Source organism: Delphinapterus leucas, chromosome 19 (genome assembly GCF_059928025.1).
Source record: "Delphinapterus leucas isolate spDelLeu-1000000601 "Yukka" chromosome 19, BTC_Dleu_Yukka2, whole genome shotgun sequence".
Lineage (NCBI taxonomy): Eukaryota > Metazoa > Chordata > Mammalia > Artiodactyla > Monodontidae > Delphinapterus > Delphinapterus leucas.
Window position 1 is genome coordinate 51,279,299 of NC_143147.1, and position 25,861 is coordinate 51,305,159.

The following is a 25,861-nucleotide window of genomic DNA, read 5'->3' on the forward strand; positions in this document are numbered from 1 at the left end:
GAGCGGGTTCATGCACCCGCCTGCTAATTCTGTCTCCTCCCGAGTTACGTCTGTCTCTTTTCCTCCCACCAGCTGTGTGTATTGTGCTCGGTCTTCTTGGCTACCATAATGAGATGTCTTTTCTTCCTCAGAAAAGGCAAAGGCAGGGGTATGATTTGTGGTTTTCACTGTGGACACCGGACTGCTATTAGCAGAAAGACCGTCGCCCCATGGCCCGCCTTCACAGCAACCTCATCCCTTCCTAGCTAACGGATTCCACATGAACACTCACAGACTGGGGGCTAAAGGGACAGATTTGGGGGCCAGTTTGTTGTAAGGAATTCAGTGGCGCCACAGCAGGACCCCGCGGGGTGGCTGCCCAGGAGAACGAGAACACCTGAAGTGTGACCTCATGGCCCCGGCACTGCTCGGAGAGGGACAGAACCATCTTTCTAGAACTGCCTCCCCTCGGTCACATCCCCACAGGCAAGGGAGGAGGCCCAGGCTTTCCCCTTCATTCACTTGAGAAGACATGGTTTCTGTCGTGGGGCAGGAGCACTCTCTCTCTGGACTCCCAGTTAGTCCTTCTGGGCCACTGGGTTGCCTTTTCCAGGTGCGGGAGCTGGCGGGGGTGACAGAGAACCCCCTCTGACTGCCTGAGGCTCTCCTCACATCTGCTGAATCCTGAGATGCGTTTTAGTGGCCTGGGGCGTGGCGGGGTCCATGGAGGTGCCCCGAGCAGAGCCCCTCAAGAAGGAAGAACTTGCAGGGCAGCCAGCGGGGCCCCGCTGTGCCCCGGCCCAGAGAACTTCATGTTTATCCTTTCTCAGGAAGCACCCAGCTCCCTGGCTGGGAGGGAGGAGAGGGCGGGGTGACCAACAGGGAAACTGCTTTCCAGCTTTGCGCCGGGAGGGTAGGGTGAGCACGGCTGAGAAGGGAGGCGAAGTCAGGCTGACGCTGAGATACCCAAGATGTCCCTGGTGGGGGCCACCCTAAGTCCCTCACCTCGAGCAGCAGCTGGTGGGCAAGGTGGTGTCAGGTGGTGTGTCCGAGGGACCGCCCATCTGCTCACACAGCAGAACTTATGTGCCCCCATCCCAGGCGTGTGTCCCCTGCTGTAGATGAGGCAGGCAGGATGATGCCAAGAGAAGGGTGGTGATCCCTCAGGCGTTTGAGAACGTCTGCAGCTTCTCCATTCACCCAGTCTGGAGTTAGAATTGTTTGTGTGATGAGCCAGCCAGAGGTCAGAGTTCCAGATACCTCAGAGACCCCAAGGTGAGTTGCCCACCGTCTGGCTGTACGCTGTTGAGCGGAGTGAAATACCATTGCCGTGTGCAGACACAGCGTACCCAGCGTGGAGGATTCAGTCGTCACAGCAGCGGGCAGGAAGCAGGAACCTGCCCCCATCCCCACCGCATTCCCCCAGGGGAGGCCTCAGGAGCTGGGCCCTCTTCTCCAGGTGTTCGGACTCAGAGCTGAGTCCTGTGACTGACTGCAGTTTGAAATACCCTCTCCTGGATCCCATTTACTCTGAGGGAGGCTTGGCCGAGACACTGATGGGAATCCTCCAGGGGCCGGGAGGCTTTGGGGGCCTTGGTGTGGCCCCCAGAATGTGGGGTCGGGGAGAAGGCTGCCTGTTCTTACGCCCGCACAGAAAATTCTGTTCCCCTCTTCTCCCCAGCGGGTGGAGCTGGCCGCTCTGCAGTCAGCTCCTCAGCCAGCGCCCCAGGGCTGAAGGGGCCTCTGAGGACATCTCGGGGCTACCAGCAGACAGTCCTCTTCCCACTCCCTTTTCACTGATTCCTCCTTTATCTCGGAGGGAGGCCGCCCTGGCTGAAGGCTGAGTGAGGGGCATGACGGTAGAGAGCGTCTTGGCGCCCTGCTGTGCAGTCACAGTCAACCCGCTGCCTGCGGCCTGCCCCAGGGATCTGGGGCCCCCAGAGTCACACAGCCCTGAGTGGAAACTATTCCTCAGGGCAGCTCTCCTTGGCTTTCTTATCCTCTGAATCATGCATTTTTCTGCCCATATTTGGTGGTGATTTGGTTGCTGGGCAGACATCCAGGGCGAACTCGCAGCCTGGCTCTGCATACAGGCGTGTGCTCCTTCCTGCCCCCTCAGAGTTTGAAGGGCCCAGGGAGAGCATCGGGGATGGATGCTGGGCTGCCGGGGAAGGGAGCTAAAGCTGTTTTTCCTTTCAGTCCCCAAGAGAAGAATTCTTTCTTAGATGCTTTTGTAGTTGGAGGATGTTTTTGCCGTTGCTTTGAGAAGACTTCCCCTCCTAACTTCCCCCTTTCCTGGGAATTTCCTCCCCTAAGTCGAAAGCCTCCACCGTTCACTAGCAACCCTCCCTTCTCCTTCCTCCCCCGAGAAGAGAAATAAACAAGAAAACAGTGGTGCCTGCCAGGGTTCCTTGCGCTGAGCTGGTGGCTACTCACAAGCTTCCCTTGGAGGCCCGCTGTGGGCCCTGCCAGGAAGGGGGTGTTGGGGGGCTCTTTCGTCGTTAGGGGCTCAGGCCGGCTGAGCGTTTCTTGCACATGGCCCTCTGCAGAGAGTTTTGCATAAACACACTCCCCGCTGAGCAGGACGGAGCAGGAACCGAAGCCAGACCAGCGCACTGGTGTGCACTCTTGCCGAGGGCAGGCCCTGGGCGTCACGAGTGGGAGGTTGTGTTAGGATTAGGGTTGTGTGTGCCATGAGCAGGCCAAGGTCTGGACTTTGTGGGCGGCAGGAGACTCGGGGAGCTTAGGGTTGGGTCATCTTTCTGGCCCAACTGTGGAGTCCCAAAAGGTTTCTGTGGAATGATGACTCTCCCCTTCTCTTTCTCCAGGGTGGAATTCCAGAATAAATTCTACAGCGGGACGGGTTTCAAGTTCCTACCCTTCTCCTTCGAGCACATCCGAGAAGGGAAGCTTGACGAATAAGCCCCTCAGGGGGGCTGTGCGCCCTCTGCCCTCCCCGCTCCCTCCACGGTGATTAGCTGTGCTCCGCTTGCCGTTGGTTGTGATCCCTGGGTATCAGGGCATCTGAGTCATCCCTGCCACCCTTCCCCCAGCCACCTGTGAGTCATTTAGATAGACCCAGCCCTTCCTGGGTCCCCCGCCACCTCCAGCTTTGTGTGTTGTAGTGCAGTGATTTTTCTGGAGAGAAGCGGGCCCGAGCGGTCACTCAAACCCAGTCCCACTGGGCACCCTCCTTGCCCTTCCAGCCTCTGTCCAGCCCTTCCTCTGCCCCCTGGTGGTGAAGCAGTTTGTGCATTTACGCAGGAGCCCAGAGCGCTTGGAGGGAGTGCCTTTGCTGTCCGCACCCAGACTTTGAGCCCCTGCTCCTGCCACTCTCCTTCCTGGTTGGGGATGGGGTGCTCTTGAACACTCCCCACTCTTGGATTAGCAGGGGTGGGTCCAGGAAGGTGGTGTTTCTGTCCTCTGCCCACCCCCTCTGGTCTTCAGTGTGCTCGTTAATCAGGAATTCAGCTGGACCCAACTGTGCCAGCATGCGTGCTTCTCCCTGGCAGCCCCAAGGGCCCCTGGATACCCTGCCCCACCTTCCTGACCCCCACCCTGAACTCACACCCTTTCCTCCTCCTTCCCAGAATGCCCCTTTAGCACCCAGCATAACATACACAGCAGGGTGGACCCAAAGCAGAGGTCCTGGCTGGCTCCTCTGGTGGCTGCTTCTCAGGCCATGCGTGGGCCACAAGCACGCCCTCGGGGCAGAGGGTCCAAGTCCATGCTCTTTCCTGGTGCAGACCCGGAGACCTTTCCCCACCCCCAATCACGAGTCTTGAGTGCGCAACGTCAGGGCTGGTTCTGCCTGCAGACCTGCCTTGCTCTGCCCACCGGCGCCCCTCCCCACTTGCACACCGACCCCAAGTGGAGCAGGTGGGTCCTGGGCAGGGAAAGTCGATGCCATTCACCATGTGCTGATTGGAGGCAGCTGGCAGGGCCGCCAGTGCGTGCAGAGCTGCGTGGCCCTGCCCTGTCAGGGCTGGTGGGGAGCGCCCCCAAAGGGCCACCGCCCCTGTCGCCCCCACGCCAGGACGTGGATCTTGGGGCCTTTTAATCATGCGTTGGCACAGCAGCCCTGGCTGCCTCAGCTAAATCGATCCCCGTGCCTTCAGTGGGCGAGAGGACCCCCTCAATTGGTCGGCCCCTTCCCACCCCACCCCTACCCCCTGCTCGTCTGGGAGCTGCTTAGCGCTGCTCACTGGACTCTCCCAGGCTAGGCTGCCCGCCCCAGCTTCACCGCGCAGTAGCCAGTGTGACCCGACCCAGCCCTTGTGCAGAGCCCCCTTCCGTCAGGTCCCTGTGGTTTACATGATGATCTTTGCTCTGTTTACGGCAAGGGTTTGAAGCAGAGTTCTTTATCAGGAACCCTGCCCAAGGCCCTTCTGTTCAGACATTCCCGTGGGGAATAAAGTGTGTTTGACTCTGTCAGGGAGGCTGCTTGTCTGCGTGCCTACAGCCCCTAGCCCCTGCGTCACTCAAGGCTCAGCCCTCCTGAGCCCACCTAGTATCCTTACACCTGCCACTTCCCTCTGCCAGCATTTCTGCTTTTTCCTCTGATCAAAGACCGCAGTTGCAGTGGCCCTGGCCAGGCAGTTAGTTTGTGAAATTCTCACCTTATCTCAGGTTTCCCAAGGGCTTTCCCACTCCCTGAGCCCCACTCCCTGAGCCAAGGCAGCTTTTCAGACACTACCCATGTGGGGGAGGGGACTTGGGGACCCATGGGGACCCATCTCCGTCCCGCTTTCTGCACCACACACGCAAACAGCCAGGGGAAGCAGGGACCTGGACGTCTGCCCACCCTCCTCTCCCTCTTCTGTGAGCGTGCTCTCCAAGGCTCAGCAGCCTGGCTATTTTGAGCCCTGATTGCCTTTGGCCTTGGTGTAGGCGGAGGCTCAGAGTAGGGTTGGTTCCTGAGGGCAGCTGGAAAATTCGAGGTGCTGAGGCAGGCAGCCCAAGAGCTCAACGGGCTGTCCTGGCAGGCGGGGTGGGCCAGGGCGGGCGCCTTCCCCCTCCTCACTGCCATGTAAGGTGACCACATTCTTTCTCAGCCCTCCCTCTCCATTCCTCCCTCTTGGGGCCTCCTGGGCAGGGGCTGCCCAGGAATGTTAACAGCAGGCTACCAACTGCTGCTCCAGGAGGGGCAGGAACACCCTGTTCATTCCATGCTCCTCAAACCCTCTCCTCCCTGACAGGCCACCTTCCCTGGAGCAGCCCTGGGTACAACACCCAGCATCCACTCCTCAAAACGCTGAGGGTGGACATTCAGGTAAATGAGCCCTTTTAACCTCTTCTCTGTTACTGACTCAGATAGATAACTAGGAATCAATGGACTAGAATTGAGAGTTCAGAAACAAACCCTAACATGTATAGTCGACTGATTTTCCACACAGGGGCCAAGATAATTCACTGGGGAAAAAACAGTCTTCAACAGATGGTGTTAGTACAACCGGGTACCCACATGGAAACAAAAAATTTGGACTGCTACCCGCTATATACAAAAATTAACTCAAAATGGATCATAGACCTAAACGTAAGAGAAGTCTTAGAGGAAATCATAGGAGTACATCTTCCTGACCCTGGGTTAGGCAGTGGTTTTTAGATATGATGTCAGAAGCATGAGTGATAAAAAAGATAAAAGATAAGTTGGGTTTTAGCAAAATTAAAAACTTTTGTGCTTCGAAGGACAGGATCAAGACACCCCTCACACTGGAAGAAAATATTTGCAAAGCATGTATCTAATAAGGAACTTGTATCTGGAATATATACAGAACTTTTACAACTCAGTAATAAAGACAAATACCTCAATTTTTAAAAGGACAAAGGATTTGAACAGGCATTTCTCCAAAGAAAACACGAATAGCCAGTTAAGTCCATGAAAAGGTATGCAGCATCATTAGTCATTAGGAAAATGCAAATCAAAACCACGAGGAGACACCACATCACACCCACTAAGAAGAGAATAATTTTAAAAAGACAATTACAAGTGTAGGGACTTCCCTGGTGGTGCAGTGGTTAAGAATCCACCTGCCAATGCAGGGGACATGGGTTTGAGCCCTGGTCCGGGAAGATCCCACATGCCACAGAGCAACTAAGCCCATGCACCACAACTACTGAGCCTGCCCTCTAGAGCCCACGAGGCACAACTACTGAGCCCGTGTGCCACAGCTACTGAAGCCCACACACCTAGAGCCCGTGTGCCACAGCTACTGAAGCCCACACACCTAGAGCCCGTGCTCCACAACAAGAGAAGCCACCACAATGAGAAGCCCACGCACCACAACCCGTGCACAGCAACGAAGACCCAACGCAGCCAAAGATAAATTTAAAAAAAAAAAAAATTACAAGTGTTGACAAGGATGTGGAGAAACTGGAACCCCCATCCACTGCTGGTGGGAATGTAAAACGGTGCAGCAGCTTTGGAAAGCAGCCTGGCAGTTTCTCAAAATGTTAAACGTAGGATTAACTTAGGACCCAGCAATTTGCCTTCTAGATATCTACTCAAGAAAAATGAAAAAATGTGCACACAAACTTGTGCACAAGTGTTCGTAGTGGCATTATTCATAATAGCCCTAAATGGAAACAACCCAAACGTTTATCAGCTGATGAGGGGGTAAACAAAAGGCAGTATATCCATACCATGGGTATTATTCTACAATAAAAAGGAATGACGCACTGATACACGCTGCAACAAGGATGGACCTCAGACACAAGGCCACATAATGCATAATTCCATTTATGTGAAATGTCTAGAATGGGCATATCTGTAGAGACAGAAAGCAGATGGGTGGTTGCCTAGGACCAGCTGCTGGATGGGGTTGGGGGCAGGGTTTCTTTTGGGGGATGATGAAACGTAAAATTAGATTATGGTGACAGTTGCACAACTCTGTGGCCATACTAAAGAACGATTGAGTTGTACACTTTAAACTGGTAGACTTTCTGGTATAGATCAATAAAATGGGGCTGGGGAGGGAGGACTAGGACCTGCCCGGGAAGAAATTCCCCCCTAGCCTGGATGAGAAGACCTGGGCCAGTGGGTCACTGGCTAAGCTGAGCTTCCAGGATCTAGGGCCTTCGGCTGCCTCCAGCCCAGCCAGCTAAAGATGGGACCAACTGGGAACTGAGCCCTGGAGTGTGTGGGAATTCCCAGGAGCCCTGGGGTGGGGGTGGGGAACAGGATGGCTCCATTGCTCCTATTTTTAAGACTCTTGGCCTTTACCCTGATCCCCTTCTGTGGAATCCCTGGACCTCAGGCATCTGCTTAGTGAATCTGTGCCCCCAACCAGCGAATGCTTCCCATCCTAGAACCAATGTGGAGAGGGTGACTTTGGGCCTGCTCAGTATTATAAAGAGAGGGACAATTCCATCACCACCTTCTGAACCGCCCTCCCTCCTGTCCTGTCCCTCACTGGGGACCTGGGCAGGACTGTGTCTCTTTCTACCCAGGAGCCCTGGGTGGAAAGGGCATTGGAGCTCCCCTCAGATCTGAGCCTGTTTGCCTGCCCTTCCCTTTCCAGCCTACCCAAGGCAAGGCGTAGGCTGCTCCCTGGTGGCCAGACAGGGAAGGACTCATTCCTCCCCACAGGTAAGATGGGTGGGATCCTAGCAGGGCTGTGACAGGCAGGCAACTGGATTGGCAGGGCAGAGGGACAAGGGATCTGGAGGGATTCTGGGGTACATAGACAGAGGGGAGGCTGGCAGGAACGAAAGAGATGAGATAGGAGCGGAGAGAAAAAGTAATAAAATGTACCACGTGGTAAAAGGATCAAACAGTACAAAAGGCCCTAATATAAAAGTAAGTCTTCGGCTCCAGCGTCCCAGTACCTTATCCAAAGCGAGCACTATTTACATAGCCTTAAACACACACACACACACACACACACACACACACAAATGGGACGTACTTTTACCCAGTGATTTGACATCTCTTTTTTTTTTTTTAAAGAAGATGTTGGGGGTAGGAGTTTATTAATTAATTAATTTATTTTTGCTGTGTTGGGTCTTCGTTTCTGTGCGAGGGCTTTCTCTAGTTGTGGCAAGCGGGGGCCACTCTTCATCGCGGTGCGCGGGCCTCTCACTATCGCGGCCTCTGGTTGCGGAGCACAGGCTCCAGACGCGCAGGCTCAGTAGTTGTGGCTCACGGGTCTAGTTGCTCTGCGGCATGTGGGATCCTCCCAGACCAGGGCTCGAACCCATGTCCCCTGCGTTAGCAGGCAGATTATCAACCACTGCGCCACCAGGGAAGCCCCTGACATCTCTTTTTTAATAAACTCAATATTTAGCTGGTTTTTAAAAATATTTTTATTTATTTATTTATTTAGGCTGCATTGGGTCTTAGTTGAGGCACGTGGTATCTTCGTTGCGGCATGTTTAGTTGCGGCATGCAGGCTCTTAGTTGCAGCATGCGTGCAGGGTCTAACTCCCTGACCGGGGATCGAACCTGGTCGAACTACCCTGCATTGGGAGAGCGGAGTCTCACCCACTGGACCACCAGGGAAGTCCTGATTTGACCTTTTTTTTTTTTTTTTTTTTGGTACGCGGGCCCTCTCACTGTCGTGGCCTCTCCCGTTGCGGAGCACAGGCTCTGGACGCGCAGGCTCAGCGGCCATGGCTCACGGGCGCAGCCGCTCCGCGGCATGTGGGATCTTCCCAGACCGGGGCACGAACTCGTGTCCCCTGCATCGGCAGGGGGACTCTCAACCACTGCGCCACCAGGGAAGCCCCTGATTTGACATCTTTTTAATTTTTTTTTTTTTGGCCGTGCGGCTTGTGAGATCTTAGTCCCCCGACCAGGGATTGAACCCCGGGCCCTCGGCAGTGAAAGCGCTGAGTCTTAACCACTGGACCACCAGGGAATTCCCTGACCTCTTTTTAAAAAGTACACTTTGCAGAACATTCCGAATCAGCACCAACACATCTTCCTCACTTTTCTATTTTTTTTTTAGCAAATGCTTGGTATTTCATCCTATTGATGCAACTTAATTTCTTCAACCAGCCCCGCTATTGTCCTCAAAGAGTTCCCAGCTTGGTGGGGAAGACGAGAAAGACAGTGTGACACACCTGGAGTAATCGGTGACACTCTTGCCAAGCATCCATGAGCTCAGGCTGTGAATGTGCTACCAACCCCCCGGGATGGTGTCCCCAACCTGCTGCCCCTGCCAGCATCCGTCTGCCATTCTGGATGAATCCAGACCCCACAGAGAGGCACCCTGAGCCTGACGGTGGACCTGCAGCCCAATTCCCCCAAGCAATGTGTTCCCTAAGATCCAAATTGCTGGTAAAACAGGTCCTGGGAGGAGGAGAGTCTGACAAATCTCACCTGAAGCTAGAGGTGTTTGGAAGGGGGTGTTGGAGGGAGTGTAGAGAGGCCTGGGGGGGGCTACAAGCTATAGCTCCATGAGGACCCATCTCTCTGGGCAGGTCTAGGAGCTGCTCTCTGGGAAAAGCTGAGAGCCTTCTGATATTAGGAACTGGGTGGAACAGGGCTGCACCTCCTGAACTAGCCGCTTGCTGAGCTGGGAACAAGGCAGGGGGCACTGCAGCTTGAGTCTGCAGCTGGGGGCAGGGGGCAGAGGGGCAGAGCAAGCTCAGTGGACTCCCATGTTCTCTTTCAGTCCAGGCTCTGGATTGGCAACCCTCCTCTGACCCCTTCTCCGTCTCTAAGCAGCTGCACTCAGGCCTGACAACCTGGAAAAATCTACACCTGCCTCCAAAAGGACTCAGAATCCCTTTAGAAAGTTCAGCCTTTATAAAAGGGCCCACCACTCCTGGCCATCACACAGCCCCACTCAAACCCTCCCTGCTGGTAAGCAGACTGAAAAGTTGCATCTCTTGGGGGACAGTGGCAAAAACACTTATCTGAGAGTTAAGAGTTCCTGGTTCTAGTCCCAGACCTGCTGTCTTACTGGTCACTGATCTTTGCAGAGTCACTTCCTATCTCTGGCCCTCAGTTTCCCAGGATGTAAAATGAAGATAACTCCCATCCTGTTCAGCTGCTGTTACTGCTTACAGATCACATGAGAGCCCTTGTCACACCCACTAGGCCCTGCCCCATGGCCAGTCCAGGCTCACATGGTGCATCCCTCCTCCAGCTTCCTGACCTTTTAGTTCCTCAGATCTGCTCAGCTCTTTCTTTACCCTTCCTGGGTCTTCATATATGCATTTTTTTCCTTCACAGAATGGTATTCCCCTCCCTCTCCTCCTGGACAATCCCAACTTAATTCGGATTAAATGTCACTTCCTTTTGGAAGCCTTTGGCTGGGGACCGTGCACAGCATCACAAGTACAGTGGACCCCTGAACAACCCGTGTTTGAACTGCCGGGTCCAAACCGAATTTTTTTCCATAAATACGTGCTACAATACTGCATGGTCCGCGGATGCGGTACCCTGGATACAGGAGGGCTGACTGTAAAGTTATATTTTGGCTGCCAGAGGGTCGGCCCTCCTAACACACATGCAAAGTTTAAGGGTCAACTGCATAATGTAAATCTTTGTTTATATAAGTACTTGGTTTGTAGGTCTCCCCGGAAGAGGGGTGGCAGTGCCTGGTACAAAATCAACTTCAAATACCTATTGGGTGGTAAGATGGACGGAAGGAAAGTGATCTGCACGTGAAAGCGCGCTGTATCTGAAGGCAGTTGTGAAGGACTACGAGTCACATCCGGCCCCGGACTTTTGAAGTCACCAGGGTCACGCGCTCTTGCACCACGTGTGATCAGAAAACACCCTCAGGAGCTGGTGTGGAACCCGGAAGCTGGTCTCTCAGCCGCCGGCCGGTGCTTTACCTTCAGTTCCGCGTGACCTGAGGCCCTCTGCTGATTGGACGCGGCCGTCACGCCCCTGGTCCCGAGTCCCCATTGGTGCCCAGCGGGCTGAGACCGGTGGACCATGGGGACCGTGGCGGTGGCCGCGGCTCTGGGGTTCCTGCTCCTGACCGCGGCGGGGGGCTCGGCCGGGGACGAGGCCCGGGAGGCGGCGGCCGTAAGGGAGCTGCTGGTCCGGCTTCTGGGACCCGGGCCGGCGGCCGCCTTCTCTGTGTCGGTGGAGCGCGCCCTGGCGGCCGAGTCCGGCCTGGACACCTACCGCCTGAGCGGCGGCGGCGTCGGAGCGCGGGTACGGGTGCTCGGCTCCACTGGCGTGGCCGCCGCCGCGGGGCTGCACCGCTACCTGCGCGACTTCTGCGGCTGCCACGTGGCCTGGTCGGGCTCTCAGCTGCGCTTGCCGCAGCCGCTGCCCGTGGTGCCGGAGGAACTGACCGAGGCCACGCCCAACAGGTACCGCGGCCGGACCTCGCCCCTCGGCTCCCTTGCAGCTCCCCGCCGCTTCCACCCACCCGGACGCCAGCCCAAGCTGAAGTCCCCGCCCCTCCCCACCCTCAGCGCCGGGCTGCCAGGAAGCGCTGGCCTTAGGGTGGCACGACCTGGCTTCAGACCCCAGGTCTGATTCTAAAAGCCTTGTATCTTTGAGCAAGTCACTTAGCCTCTCTGAGCCTCGGCTGGCTCATCTGAAAAATGGAAATAATGTCATCTACCGTACAGTGGTGCCGCTTTGATTGTGAGGATTTGCACGGTGCGGGGTGTAGAATTTGTGGTGCATAATCGGTGATCGGTAAATGCCATTACTTTCCTCCCCCACCCCTCTCTTTGAAGATGCTTACTGAGGAATGACCCCCAGCCCTGTCACAGGCCTCTGTTCTAGCGTTTGCCCCACTACACCGAGGTGATGCATTCACACAGCTGCCTCCCCATTAGACTGTGGGGAGAGGGATCCCCCCCCTTCAGGACAGGGGCCAACTTTGTCATATGGCACTTAAACGCTGTACACAGAGTAGGAATGAAAACGGAATATGCTCTCCCAAATATCTGGGAGGCTAGGGAACTGAGTGCTGGGCGCAGGTGGGTGGGCACCTTCGGAAGCTCAAGCTCCACCTGGAGTGGATCCGGGAGTGAAGCAGTAGAGCTCACGTCTGGAGCCACGTCTTTCTGGGTTAGATCTAGGCGGTGTGGAGAGCTGTTCCAGGACCGGGATGCCCTCCAAGTTCTTCCCCAGGCTGTGGACCCTCTGGGGTGAGGGACATTATCTTTGCCCCCAGGGCCACGCTCCAGCTCACGCCCCTGCCTGCAGGTACCGCTATTACCAGAACGTGTGCACACAAAGCTACTCCTTCGTGTGGTGGGACTGGGCCCGTTGGGAGCAGGAGATTGACTGGATGGCGCTGAACGGCATCAACCTGGCGCTGGCCTGGAGCGGCCAGGAGGCCATCTGGCAGCAGGTGCGTGCCCACCATACCCCAGGCATCCCGCCTCCCCCACATCAACGCAGTATCTGGCACACAGAGAATAGGGCTCCAGAACTGTTGGTAGCAGGAGTGATGGCTCCAGCCTCCCAGCTTCCATGGTTGAGACAGACACACAGGAGCACTTACCCAGGGCTGGACCCCAGCACCCTACTGTAAACACTTTAAGAAGCCGGCCTCCCCTCCCCCCACCCTCACGTGGGTCAGTCAGCTGCCTCTGTGGATTCTGTCTCATTAGCAGCTCTTGATCTGCCTTGTCTTCTCCATCCTTACCCATGACCCCAGTTCAGGCTCTCATCCCCTCTGCCTGGACCCCAGTCTGTCAGAGCCTCTGAACAGCGTCAACCAAAAAATAATGCAGGAGGCTGCAAATAAGAAGAGTTTATTTGGGGTCTTTACTGATTGCAATTTGGGAGACACGGGCTCGGGTAATCCTGAAAGAGTGTTCTGAGGAAGAAAAAGGGCTAATTTTTTTTTTTTAAGCCATGAGATTGTTAAAAATTGCCTCGTGAGAATTGTGACTGACTCTGACATAAGCTGGAAAATATTTGTTCGTAAGGAATTGAGAGTTATTTTAGGGTAAGAGTCCAATAAGTATCTTGAATTTCTAGCAGGCTCTTTGGATAACTTGATCAGATCAAAAGGTCAGATTCCATCCAGTCTGAGACGTGAAAAGTTACACTGCCTTAATGGTCTCCCGGCCATGAGAGCTTAGAGAGCTCTCTAAGCAATATTTTCCTTTCAAAGCAAGACTCCTAGCTCTCCAGGTTCCACCAGAGTGTCCTTTCTGAATTGCAAATCTGGTGGAGACCTTCCACTATTAACGCACTCGAGAGCTCCCCATTGCCTTCAGGCTTTGCCCGGCCTGGGAGCTTCCATACCTGAGCCCTGAGCGCTCTGGCTACACCTGGGGCTGCTTAAGCTCCCTGCAGAGCTGCCCTCACCCATCATTCTAGCCCTCCTTGCTCCATGAAGCCCCTTCTAAGGCCCCTTCCACATCTTGGGGAGAACCCCTTTGTGCCTCACCTCACCCATGCAACAAGGGTGACATTCGCAAACTCACCTGGTCACGGATCTGTTTCTCCCAGACTTTGGGCTCCTCGCAGGCAGGGATCGGATTTTGTCTTAGTAACCGTAGGGTGCAGCCCAGAGAAGAGCTGAATGTGCGTATGTTGAGTGAATGGATCAATGAATAGAGATAAATGATTTACACGTGTGGGGCTCTCCCTCCTCCTCAGGTGTATCTGGCCTTGGGCCTGACCCAGACAGAGATCGATGAGTACTTCACTGGTCCTGCCTTCCTGGCCTGGGGGCGCATGGGCAACCTGCACACCTGGAGTGGCCCCCTGCCCCCCTCCTGGCACCTCAAACAGGTTTACCTGCAGGTAAAAGGATGGGGAAGGGAAGGAGCAGAATTGGTGCTGGACAGGTACGGGCCTGGGGTTGGGGGTGGTGTTTGGCCCACCCCGGGGCCCTTAACTGAATGGTGGGGACTCCGTGTGCGCTGAGAGAGTGAGGGCCTCCCGCCTCGGGGGGCCGTGCTCACTGCCGCCCCTCCCGTTCCTCGCAGCATCGGATCCTTGACCGGATGCGCTCGTTTGGCATGATCCCCGTGTTGCCAGCGTTCGCAGGGCATGTCCCCAAGGCTCTCACAAGGTGAGATCCCCCCTCACCCTCCATTCAGCTCAGAGAGAGAATTTATATTCCCCTGCCAGGCACGAGTCAAAGAAAAATAAGCTCTAGATGTAGGCCTGCGCTTGATTCCTGGCTCTGTTACTGACTAGCCACGTGACCTCGGACAGATGACGTGACTGCTCTGTGCCTTAGTTTCCTCACTTGTAAAATGTATATATGACTTGGCATGGAGTCTTAGCAAACGGCAGCTCTTAGTGATGGTAGGGGTGCACCGGTCCCCTCTGTCCTTCCTGCCCCTCTGTTCCTCTGTGCTACCCACCCATCCTCTCCTGCGGCTGGCAAAATTCTTCAGGGCCCGGCTGAGACATCCCCTCCTTCAGGAAGCCTTGCAGGGGGGGCCCCCAGCATTGGTTACCACCTCCCTCATGCACATGAGCACCTGGTTCCCACCACTGTCAGTGCTCAGCACACGTGGCCGGCCTCACTGGCCACTCCTTGGCCTCCCCAACTGGACAGCAGGAACCTCATTCGTACATTCATGCAACGTTTGTCAGGCTATCCGGGGCTGCCCAACCAGGCCCTGTGCTGGGGCCTGGGGATGCAGCCACAAAGGTGCACAGAGGCCCCGCCCCCAGCAGGAGATACATTGCCAGGGGGATACAATACAGTGATAAGGGCAGGGATATATGTGGGCCCAATTCTCCATCAAGGTCACTTCTGCTTGGGGAAGGGAGGGTGCAGCAAGGGCTCAGAGCAGAGGTGATGTCATTTGTTTCAGCCAGTGGGAGGGGGAGAGACAGCAAAAGCTTTCCAGACAGGTGAAACTTAAAGGATGTCGAGGAGAAGCCAGATGCATAAGCGGGGAGGGAGGAGGAAAGGGCTCCAGGCACAGGGCACAGTATGTGCAAAGGCACAGAGGCATGAATGACCCAGGAACTGCAGAAGTTGGTGAGGCTGGAGATGACTCCTGGTCAGCCTCCAGTAAATGTCTGAACTGTCACACACACACACACACACACCCAACTAGGGTGTTCCCTCAGGCCAATATCACCCAGATGGGCAGGTGGGGACATTTCAACTGCTCGTACTCCTGCTCCTTCCTCCTGGCTCCGGAAGACCCCCTATTCCCCATGGTGGGGAGCCTCTTCCTGCGGGAGCTGACCAAAGAGTTTGGCACGGATCACATCTATGGGGCCGATACTTTCAACGAGATGCAGCCACCGTCCTCGGAGCCCTCCTACCTGGCTGCAGCCACCGCCGCTGTCTACCAGGCCATGATTGCAGGTTCGGTGCCAGGGGAGGTCAGAAAGGGAAGACCCCCCCCCCCCCCCCGCCGAGACCCTCAGGGAGATGGGGGTGGCAGAGGTCAGTGGGGGGTGGGAGGCGGGACTGGGAATAATAACACCTCACTGTGACACACAGCACTTTACAGTTTACCGAGCACTTCTACACACACAGCATCTTATTTAGTCACACTGTGGCTGAGAGGTGAGCTCTGGAGCCCGATACCCTGCTCCAACGCAGGCACTGCCACTTGCTGCCTGTGAGACTTGCAGTGAATCACCTCCCCGCCAGTGCCTCCCAGGGCCTCAGCTGCTTCATCTGCAAAATGGGCTACCTCATAAGTAGAATCACGCCTGGCCCAGAGTAAAGTGTCATTAAGTGCTAGCTATTGAAAATATTTTATTTGGTCTCTACCTCCATGCTGAAGTAGGTAACACAGGCCAGAGGTTAGGGGATGTGCCCCAAGCTGGTAGGTGCCCTTCTAGATGCACAAATGTGAACCCAGCTCTCCTTCCTGCCACTTACAGGGGAAGGGCAGAGAGGGGCCAGGTCAGGAATGGCTTGGGGAGGCCTCTGTGTCAGCCAGGAAGGAGCATATTGGCTCAGGCTTTGCGCAGCAATGGTCCAGGTGTGACCCGGGACGGCAGCATCAGAATCACCCTGGGGCCTGTCAGATGTGCAATTCTCAGCACCTCCCCTACCTCCTGAATCAGAATGCCTGGGGCTGGGGCCCAGCCCTCTGGGTAATTCTGATGCTCTGTAAAGCTTTATAGCACTACCCTGGTACTCCCAGTGGGAGGAGGAGGAGATGGGAAGGACGTGTTGTGGAATGCCCTTCTGGCTGCGGTGGGGTGGGGTGGTGTGGGTTTCAGGGGAAGGAGTGTCCTGTGATAGAGTCATTTAACTTCTCTGGACCTCTGTTTCCTCATCTGTACAATGGGGTGAATGCTCTCCTGCCCCCTCTCCTCTTACCACCCTCTTTTCTGTCCCCACTGTCCCACCACAGTGGACCCTGACGCCGTATGGCTGCTCCAAGGCTGGCTCTTCCAGCACCAGCCCGAGTTCTGGGGGCCCACCCAGGTGGGGGCCGTGCTGGGGGCCGTGCCCCGTGGCCGCCTCCTGGTTCTGGACCTGTTTGCTGAGAGCCAGCCCGTGTACGTCCGCACAGCCTCCTTCCAGGGCCAGCCCTTTATCTGGTGCATGCTGCATAACTTCGGGGGCAACCATGGCTTGTTTGGGGCCCTGGAGTCTGTGAACCGAGGCCCCACAGCCGCCCGCCTCTTCCCCAACTCCACCATGGTAGGCACGGGCATGACCCCTGAGGGCATCGGCCAGAACGAGGTGGTCTACGCCCTCATGGCTGAGCTGGGCTGGCGGAAGGGCCCAGTGGCAGATCTGGGGGCCTGGGTGACAGGCTTTGCAGCCCGGCGGTACGGGGTCTCCCATGGGGACGCAGAGGCAGCGTGGAGGCTGCTTCTCAGGAGTGTCTACAACTGCTCTGGCGAGGGCTGCAGTGGACACAATCGCAGCCCGCTGGTCAGGCGGCCATCCCTACAGATGGTCACCGATGTCTGGTACAACCGATCGGATGTACTGGAAGCATGGCGGATGCTGCTGACAGCCGCCCCTACCCTGGCCTCCAGCCCGGCCTTCTGCTACGACCTGGTGGATGTCACCCGCCAGGCAGTCCAGGAGCTGGTCAGCTGGTACTACGAAGAGGTGAGGACCGCCTATCTGAACAAGGAGCTGGTTCCCCTGATGAGGGCAGGAGGCATCCTGGCCTATGAGCTCCTGCCCGCGCTGGACAAGGTGCTGGCTAGTGACAGCCACTTCCTGCTGGGCAGCTGGCTGGAGCAGGCCCGGGTGGCTGCCGTCAGTGAGACTGAGGCCCGCTTCTATGAGCAGAACAGCCGCTACCAGCTGACCCTGTGGGGGCCAGAGGGCAACATCCTAGACTACGCCAACAGACAGCTGGCGGGACTGGTGGCCGACTACTATGCCCCCCGCTGGCGGCTCTTCACGGAGACCCTGGTCGAGAGCCTGGTCCAAGGCATCCCCTTCCAACAGCACCAGTTTGACAAGAATGCCTTCCAGCTGGAACAGACCTTCGTCCTCAGCACAAAGAGGTATCCTAGCCAGCCCCAAGGAGACACAGTGGACCTGGCCAAGAAGCTCTTCCTCAAATATTACCCCCGGTGGGTGGCTGGCGCCTTGTGACAGATTAAGCACCCTTGGGCCATGTTTTCCCCAAATTCCAGGCCTGGGCAGGTTCCCAGGGCCTGGGGCTAGGCAAGCGTCACAGGAGTTCCCCAGGCCTGGGTGAAGGAATTCATGCTGATGGGATCAAGCATGGAAGGTTTGGAGGGAGCCGAGCCGCCTTCCTCCACCATCTCAAATGTGGGATCAAAGTACTGTTTTAATACAACTTAATAAACTGATGGACCTGTGTGTCAGAATGTCAATGCCATGATGCCGGGGAGGACTCAGGGCTATAGCATGGACACTGGTCAGGTCAGGTCTCCCTGTCCCCTTACCTCAGCTTCCTCGGGTGTTTTGTTTGTTTGTTTCATTTCATCAGTTTTGTTGGTCATATATCCAGAATTCATTATATAAATCTTTCAAAATAACTAGATATTACAAGAATATCTACAATTCAGCTCTGATTGCGCAAATACTTGACACAGGAAACCTTTCTTACAAATAATTATTTTTCTTATAAGAATACTTTAGGGCTTCGCTGGTGGTGTAGTGGTTGAGAGTCCGCCTGCCGATGCAGGGGACACAGGTTCGTGCCCCGGTCCGGGAAGATCCCACATGCCGCGGAGCGGCTGGGCCCGTGAGCCATGGCCGCTGAGCCTGCGCGTCCGGAGCCTGCGCTCCGCAGCGGGAGAGGCCACAACAGTGAGAGGCCCGCGTACCGCAAAAAAAAGAAAAAAACAACAAAAAAGAATACTTTAGTACAGCACTGCTATATTTAAAATGAATAACCAACAAGGACCTACCATATAGCACAGGGAACTCTGCTCAATGTTATGTGGCCGCCTGGATGGGAGGGAAGTTTGAGGGAGAATGGATACGTGCATATGTATGGCTGAGTCGCTTTGCTGTGCATCTGAAACTACCCCAACATTGTTAGTCGGCTATGCTCCAATATGAAATTAAACGTTTTTTAAAAAGAATAGTACAGAAAATAAGTCTCTATATATCTTACAGCAAATTTTGTGCAGTGTTTTTTACCAATTCAACCATCATTTCAGGTTTCCTATCATAGCACATGCATCACATCCCACAAACCAAATTATAATCTGCTGCTTCTCATTGTCCTCTACCACCGAGAGCCACACTGTTAAGAGTTTTGAGGCTGCTGCTTCTAATCTTTCCTGATCTGAAAGAATCCATGTATTCAGGCTAGAAGAGGTAATTTAAACAACATTCCTTCTAAATCTAACTTGTATTGGGTTAATCGCTGTGCTCGGTGAAGCATCTTTCCACTTTTCTCTTAGGCTAGACTGGCTAGCAGTCCACCCCTGCTGTATCAAGCAGAAGGGATAAAGTCCTAATATTCCTAAACGTTTCTAAACTGCAAAAACAAAACCCTAGAAACAAGAGTTAAATACAAATATTTAGAGAGCTAAAACATTTGCTAATGATGAGAAGTAGAGAAGACTTTCAGATTTGAGGTCTCTCCTAGGTTGAAGAAGACATAAAAGAAAGTAGAAGGATGTGGCAGTAGTTTTATATTGATAAAATATTGAAAAACTGAAAAAAGGAATCGCTTAGGTCAGTGGTGTGGTGCTTCCACAGTGCCAGGAGATACAGGATCTTAGACTCTGTGGCTAGCTGAGCTATTTGACATTCTTTGGATGCTGTGACTTTAAAATAGCCTAATAAATACCTTGGTCAGAACAAGTAATCATTTCGGCCAGGGTGACTTTACAGAATACTGACCATGTTTCCCTGAAGAGACAGGACACCTCCCCAGGGGAAACATTTAGTATTCGCTCCATTCCTTCAGCTACTGAGAAGTATGTCCAGTTAGCAAAAGCCTGTCTTACTTTGCAGGTAGCATGCATTAAAACCAAGAGCCTGGCAGCCGTCGAGTTCCTGAGTGCTCAGCTCCAATTATCCAATATTCTTTTTTTTAATTAATTAATTTGTTTGCGGCACGCCGCAAGCGGGGGCTACTCCTTGTTGCAGTGCGCGGGCTTCTCATTGCGGTGGCTTCCCTTGTTGCGGAGCATGGGTTCTAGGCGCACGGGCTTCAGTAGTTGTGGCGCGTGGGCTCAGTCGTTGTGGCACGCGAGCTCTAGAGCGCAGGCTCAGTAGCTGTGGCTCACGGCCTTAGTTGCTCTGCGGCACGTGGGATCTTCCCGGACCAGGGCTCGAACCTGTGTCCCCTGCATTGGCAGGCGGATTCTTAACCACTACGCTACCAGGGAAGCCCCCCCTCAGTTTTAAACTAACCCCTGACCTTTGAACTGAGAACGCCCTTCCAAAACATTTACTTTCACACCCTCAGCAACAAACTTTGGCAACTATAATTGTCCCTGTGGGACAGAGGCTTGCCAGGCAAAGATCTGCCCAGGGCGCTCAGTGCCCACATGGGAGCCCACACCTCCTGTTTGCAAAGCTTCACCCTCCCTCTGACTAGCAACTGAAAGAAGGGGTGTTCTAAGGGGTGGCCTCATCTCTGCCTTGACCTAGAGCAGGTTGGGGAGAGAAGGCCAGGGATCCGCAGTAGGTCTCAGCCTTGAGATTGTGCTGTAGACATAACAAGGGGTGGGGACCCACGCAGGCAGGGGCGGGGCGAAGCAGGTGATATCCATCCCAGAGACCAGCGCCCAGCATTCCCGGGGCCTCTCCCTACGCAGCACAGCTCCATGGACCGCACCGTGGTGCTCATCACTGGCTGTTCCTCCGGCATTGGCCTACACCTGGCCCTGCGCCTGGCGTCCGACCCATCCCAGGGCTTCAAAGGTACATGAGGGGACTGGGGTGGAGAGACCAGCTCCTTCCTCGTCCAAGGGGGCCTAGGTAGGGTTGTAAGCCCGAAATTCAGAGCCTCGTCCTCTCCCCGAACCTCCAGTGTACGCCACGCTGAGGGACCTGATGGCACAGGGCCCACTTTGGGAGGCCGCCCGGTCCCGAGGGTGCCCTCCCGGCTCCCTGGAGATGTTGCAGCTGGATGTGAGGGACGCAGATTCCATAGCCGCTGCCCGGGCACGCGTGACCGAGGGCCGCGTGGACGTGCTGGGTGAGTCTCCCTGCAAAACTAGTGCAGGAGCCTTCCTCACCCTGTGTCCAAACCAAGACGTCCCGAGGCCCAGGGAGCACGAGGGGACAGGCGGGGAGGAGGGCCGTGCGTGAGGCGAGCGGAGTTCGGTCTCTCTCCCCGCAGTATGTAACGCAGGCCGGGGCCTGGTGGGGCCGCTGGAGGCACACGAGGAGGGCGCCGTGGGCTCCGTGCTGGATGTGAACCTGACCGGTACCGTGCGGATGCTGCAGGCCTTCCTGCCGGACATGAAGCGGCGACGCTCGGGACGCATATTGGTGACCGGGAGCGTGGGAGGCTTGATGGGTGAGTGGAAGCCGAGGAAGAAGCAGAGGCGCGCAGGAGGCGGGGCTCAACGGGAGAGTCGGGGGTCTAATAAAAGGGGTGGGACCTGGTGAAACTGCCCCGGGCCCCTCCCGCTCCCCGCGGCTCCCCTCCTCGACGCGCCTCAGCAGCCTCCTCTCGCCTCCAAGCTCTTCCCTTCAACGCCGTTTACTGCGCCAGCAAGTTTGCAATCGAGGGTTTGTGCGAGAGTCTGGCGATTCTGCTGCAGCCCTTCGGAGTCCAGTGAGTCACCGCCCCGCCCCCGGGACCCTCTGAACACTGACTTTGGGAACCCCAGCACCCTGTGTTGTTGGAACCGCTCTCAGGCGTTCTCCCTGGCCCCTCCTTAGTGCGGCGCCCGTTTGTTGTGTGCCAGGCACAGTACCGGGCGTTTGGCACCTGCCCTCTCACGCCACCTGCCGACCTAGCTGGTGAGGCGTCGGTATTGTTAGTGGGAAGCTCAGGCCCAGAGAGGTTCGGTGACTGGCCCAAGGTCACACAGCTGTTAAGGGACCCAGCCAGGGTGGCATAATGACGCCAGAGCCTGTCTCACACACTCTCCAAGGGACGTGGGGGCTCTTTTCCGGCAGTAAACCGCTTTCAAATGCTCGGGTTACCCGAAGCGCCCGCCAGCCGGGCGCAGCCCCCCTCCGGCCCTCCCTCCCGGACTCCCATTCGCCCCCGCCCACCCGCCGCTCTCCCGCCGGCAGCTTGAGTCTCATCGAGTGCGGCCCGGTGCACACCGCCTTCCCCGAGAAGCTGGAGGGCGGCCTGGGCGGGGTGCTGGACCGCGCGGACCCCGAGACCCGCGACCTCTTCTCCCGCTACCTGAGCCACTCCGAGCAGATCTTTCTTGAGGCGGGGCAGGACCCGGAGGACGTGACCGAGGTGAGCGCCGGGCCGGACTGCGGGAGCGGGGGCAGCGCTCCGGTTCCCCAGCCCAGCCCCGGCCAGCGCGCCTCCTCCCGCCGCTGCAGGTCTTCCTCCAGGCGCTGCGCGCCCCGCGCCCGGCCCTGCGCTACTTCACCACCGAGCGCTTCCTGCCCCTGATACAGCTGCGCTTCTCCGACCCCAGCGGCTGCAGTTACGTCGCTGCTGCGCACCAAGCAGTGTTCGGCGACCAGGCCGCCGAGGGCTCAAACGGCGCCGGGGCGGAGGCCGGAGCCGGAGAACCGGGGGCACCTGAGCTCGGAGCTCCTCTTGCCGCCCCGAAATAAAGGCCTGGTTCGCCGCTGTCTCCCGCGCTCTCCTTTGTGGCCCCGGGTTTTGCGGTCTGGGGATGAAAAGGGGCTTTTCACTGCACCGCACTTGTGTGATCACTGGCGCGCGCGGCGGGTGGATGATCAGGAAAGAAGGTGTTAGCCCGGGTTATACCTACGGAAACCGAGGTCCAGAAAGGGAAGGAGCTAGCCCAAGGTCACGCCTCAAGTGCGCCTCAGGGCAGGGAGAGTGGTCCCTGGATTCCCGAGGGGTGTCTGCAGCAGTAGGAGTTAGGTGGACTTGGGTGCGGGGACAGTCGGCTGTGACTTGGCTCCCACGAGTCCTGGGACCTTAGGCAACGTCCTACCCTCTCCGAGTCCATTCTCTTACCTGCAAAACGGGTATAATACCTATGTCGTGGATTGTGATAAGAATTAATTGAGATAATGCCCCAAAGCGCTGGTATAGAAGTCTTAATAGCAGGCCCTGTTATTACTACTACTAGTGTATTACTATTGTGATTGTGTTCCCATGTGGAAGCCAGATGTGTAAGGAAGAAACGAGGCTAAATGAGCCCAGAGGAGACAGCCCCACTCACCCCTCTCCTTGCCCCCTGCCGTAAGACAACGCTCAGCAGGAGAGATGCCCCCTCGCCCAGAAGCTGCCTCCCACCAGGAGGTCAAGCCGAAGCTCCACATCTGCCCTGTGGTCCACGTCCTCCTTCCGGAAGCCAGCAAAAGGAGCTGGAGTGGCAGCAGCTCCTAAAGGGCCTGCAGGGTTGCAGAGCCAATCTCCCTCTAACTTCCTCTGAGGTTGGGTGCCGGAGGAGGGGTGGAGATAGAGACTAGGTGAGGAGGTTGCAGGCAGAGGAAAGCAGTAGGGGTGCCGCAGGAGGGGCTTAGTAAAGAACATACATTAGCAGACTCATCAGGTACACAACACTCTGGGTAATGGCACAGGTGCCTCCTTGCGTGGCAGTAATAATGTCCGAAGCCATCCTATTTTGGAGTACAGCTTTCTCATTAGAGACCTAAGGATGGGCTTTGTTGGTTATCATTTAAGGCTTGCTGGATGCAGTTAGTTAGTAAGGGCACCTGTGTGTGCTGTAACATTCCCCCAGGCCAATGGAGGGAAAAGACAGCGGCCAAATGACTGCAACAGTGGAAAACAGAACGTGTACATACCATACATGTTGGCTGGGGAGGCAACACTGTCAGATGTGAGGATGGGGGCGGGGGCAGGGGCCGCGTGGCAGAACATGCCAGACCAGACCTTCGCCTTCTCCCCTCTTTTTTTTTTTTTTTTTTTTTTTTGGCCACAAGCCCTTAATTCCTCAACCAAGGATGGAACCCATGCCCTCAGCAGTGAAAGCTCAAAGTCCTAACCACTGGACCACCAGGGAATTCCCACCTTCTCCCCTCTTTTAATGGTGCATCTTCCATTCCAAGTGTAGCGTGTTTCAACAACCAATCCCTCACTGGTTGGGAACTCCGATGCGTGGCCCCCAGACTCCTTTGGCAGTTGCTTTGGGCATTGTTTAGAACACATAGGTCATGATTTACTGCATTAACCAAGTCACCATATTTCAAGGGCAATCAGGTATCCTTGGCAATATGCCATCCCACCCAGGCTTTACAGTGGCTGTTTTTTCAATGCACCCAATCTGCTGTATCTACTGAAGGGTCAGTTGCTAGGGCTTGTACCCTGGCTAGGGCATCAGCTTTCTGATTGCCAGGGGATGTCAGTGCCTTATGAGCCAGGATGTGGAAGACAGTGAGGGCTGCCTCAGACTCTTGCGGATGAACTCAAATGTCTTTTCACACATCTTGTACAAGGGCTGATTTCTTTTTTTTTTTTAATTTATTTTACTTATTTTTGGCTGCACTGGGTCTTCATTGCTGCGCGTGGGCTTTCTCTAGTTGTGGCGAGCGGGGGCTCTTCGTTGCGGTGCATGGGCTTCTCATCGTGGTGGCTTCTCTTGTTGTGGAGCACAGGCTCTAGGCACGCGGGCTTCGGTAGTTGTGGCTTGCGGGCTCTAGAGCGCAGGCTCAGTAGTTGTGGCGCACGGGGCTTAGTTGCTCTGCAGCATGTGGGATCTTCCCGGACCAGGACTTGAACCTGTGTTCCTTGCATTGGTGGGCGGATTCTTAACCACTGTGCCACCAGGGAAGCCCAAGGGCCGTTTTCTGATCATCCATCTCTCAGCTTCCCTTTATCCAAGCCATAGGGTTAATCCCTTTAGAACAGCCCAACTGTTATGAATTCAGCCCATTGGCTGCTGCAGTTCGTTCCTGTTTCCAGCCAGATGGTGTCAGTGTTGGGCAGAATAGCAACTGCAGTCCATGTGGGTGGGTTGCCCCGACTAGACCCAACTGTATACCAGGCATCAGCGGGGATCCCTGCCCCCACCCCGCCTCTCTACAGGCTGCAGGGGACACCCCAGGTATAGAGGCAGGGGAATTTGGAGGATCTACATACTCTTCAGGGCCTAGTAGCACTTGAATTTCTAGAGACAGTGGGCTGGCAGGCAGGGTGCCCCTCTGTTGCAAATGGGCCACTTAGTCAACGTGGGGGTTGAGCCATGGCAGAGGTGGGCCCATAGAACATAGTCTCAACCCCACCCTTGATAGGAAGGGACGTTCTTACCATGATATGCTGTTCTTTCGTGAGAGGCTATAGCTGGTGGGGTGTTCTGTGTACACTGCAAGGAGCTGTTGCTCTATGAGGGGTACATTGAAGTTTCTGTCCCCCCCCCCCCACAGCTGGGACCAAAATCCTAAGGGTGCTCTCCTCTCCTGTTGTCTCTGCCACAGTGTGTTCCGAAGTCACAGACACATCTAACTTAAACGGTTGCCCTGCTTGGGAGGTGCCCAGAGCTGCAATCAGCTTCACTAGTACTTTTTCCATCTCAAAGGCAGCTTGCTGCCCTGATCCCCAGTTCCACGTGTGCCTTCTCTTCATCAGGCGGCATAAGGGATGGAGGCACTGTGCCAGGTGGGGAATAAAAGTCCCCCCAAACCCCAAAATCCCTGCAAAGGCTTGCACCTCTTTCTTTTATATATATATTTATTTATTTACTTACTTATTTTTGGCTGCGTTGGGTCTTCGTTGCTGCATGGGGGCTTTCTCTAGTTGTGGTGAGCGGGGGCTACTCTTCGTTGCGGTGCGCGGTCTTCTCATTGTGGTGGCTTCTCTTGTTGTGGAGCATGAGCTCTAGGCACGCAGGCTTCAGTAGTTGTGGCACGTGGGCTCAGTAGTTGTGGCTCGTGGGCTCTAGAGTGCAGGCTCAGTAGTAGTGGCACATGGGCTTAGTTGTTCCGCGGCATGTGGGATCTTCCCGGACCAGGGCTCGAACCCGTGTCCCCTGCATTGGCAGGCAGACTCTTAACCACTGCGCCACCAGGGAAGTCCTGCTTGCACCTCTTTCATATTCTTAGGGGTTGGATAGGCTTGTACCTTATCAACCACAGCTTCTGGAACAATGCACGTCTTACCCCACCAAACAACTCCCCAAAACTTTACAGGGGTGCCTGGGCCTTGAATTTTCTGAGGGCTCACCACCCATCCTCGTCCTCACAGATGTTCCAGCAAAGTCTGCAGAAGGTCCTGCAGCAGAGGCAAGTCTTCACACGTTAACATCATCTCATCAATGTAATGAGCCCATTTTACTGATGTGGGGAAGGAGAATAGGGACAGGTCTTGGGCTACCATCCCATGACATGTGGTGGGGCTGTGCAGGTGGCCTTGAGGAAGCACTTGAAAGGTCCATTGTTGCTCCTCTCGCATGAAGGCAAATTGATGTTGTGACTCAGTGGCCAGGTGTAGACTGAAAAAAGCATTCGCTAAGTCAGGTAGCACATGGTACGTT

The 25,861-nt window shown here is 55.6% G+C and overlaps 3 protein-coding genes and 1 pseudogene across 13 annotated transcripts in view; all 4 read left to right on the plus strand.

The window, feature by feature from the left end:
• ATP6V0A1 (ATPase H+ transporting V0 subunit a1) overlaps window positions 1–3,343 on the plus strand; it is an 80,143-nt gene extending 76,800 nt beyond the window's left edge. For all 10 annotated transcript variants that reach the window (XM_089901284.1, XM_022557752.2, XM_089901281.1 and 7 more), the window contains one exon: window positions 2,808–3,343. In XM_089901284.1, coding sequence (XP_089757410.1) covers window positions 2,808–2,901 — 94 coding nt within the window. In that variant the 3' untranslated portion in view covers window positions 2,902–3,343. The remainder of the gene's footprint in view (window positions 1–2,807) is intronic.
• A 363-nt stretch (window positions 3,344–3,706) lies between these two features.
• On the plus strand, window positions 3,707–10,715 carry LOC149746761 (uncharacterized; annotated as a pseudogene). Its single transcript, XR_016389084.1, has 3 exons — window positions 3,707–3,858; window positions 4,335–5,251; window positions 8,928–10,715. The product of XR_016389084.1 is annotated as an uncharacterized LOC149746761 (transcript).
• A 107-nt stretch (window positions 10,716–10,822) lies between these two features.
• Window positions 10,823–18,376, plus strand: NAGLU (N-acetyl-alpha-glucosaminidase). The gene is made up of 6 exons (XM_022558032.3): window positions 10,823–11,256; window positions 12,107–12,254; window positions 13,517–13,663; window positions 13,849–13,934; window positions 14,941–15,197; window positions 16,204–18,376. The coding sequence occupies exons 1-6, from the start codon at window positions 10,871–10,873 to the stop codon at window positions 17,412–17,414; spliced, it is 2,235 nt and encodes a 744-aa protein (XP_022413740.1). The 5' UTR covers window positions 10,823–10,870; the 3' UTR covers window positions 17,415–18,376.
• Window positions 18,377–18,480: 104 nt separating this feature from the next.
• On the plus strand, window positions 18,481–22,778 carry HSD17B1 (hydroxysteroid 17-beta dehydrogenase 1). The gene is made up of 6 exons (XM_022557969.3): window positions 18,481–20,174; window positions 20,284–20,451; window positions 20,596–20,775; window positions 20,943–21,036; window positions 21,504–21,681; window positions 21,771–22,778. The coding sequence occupies exons 1-6, from the start codon at window positions 20,078–20,080 to the stop codon at window positions 22,008–22,010; spliced, it is 957 nt and encodes a 318-aa protein (XP_022413677.1). The 5' UTR covers window positions 18,481–20,077; the 3' UTR covers window positions 22,011–22,778.
• Window positions 22,779–25,861: the final 3,083 nt, after the last annotated feature.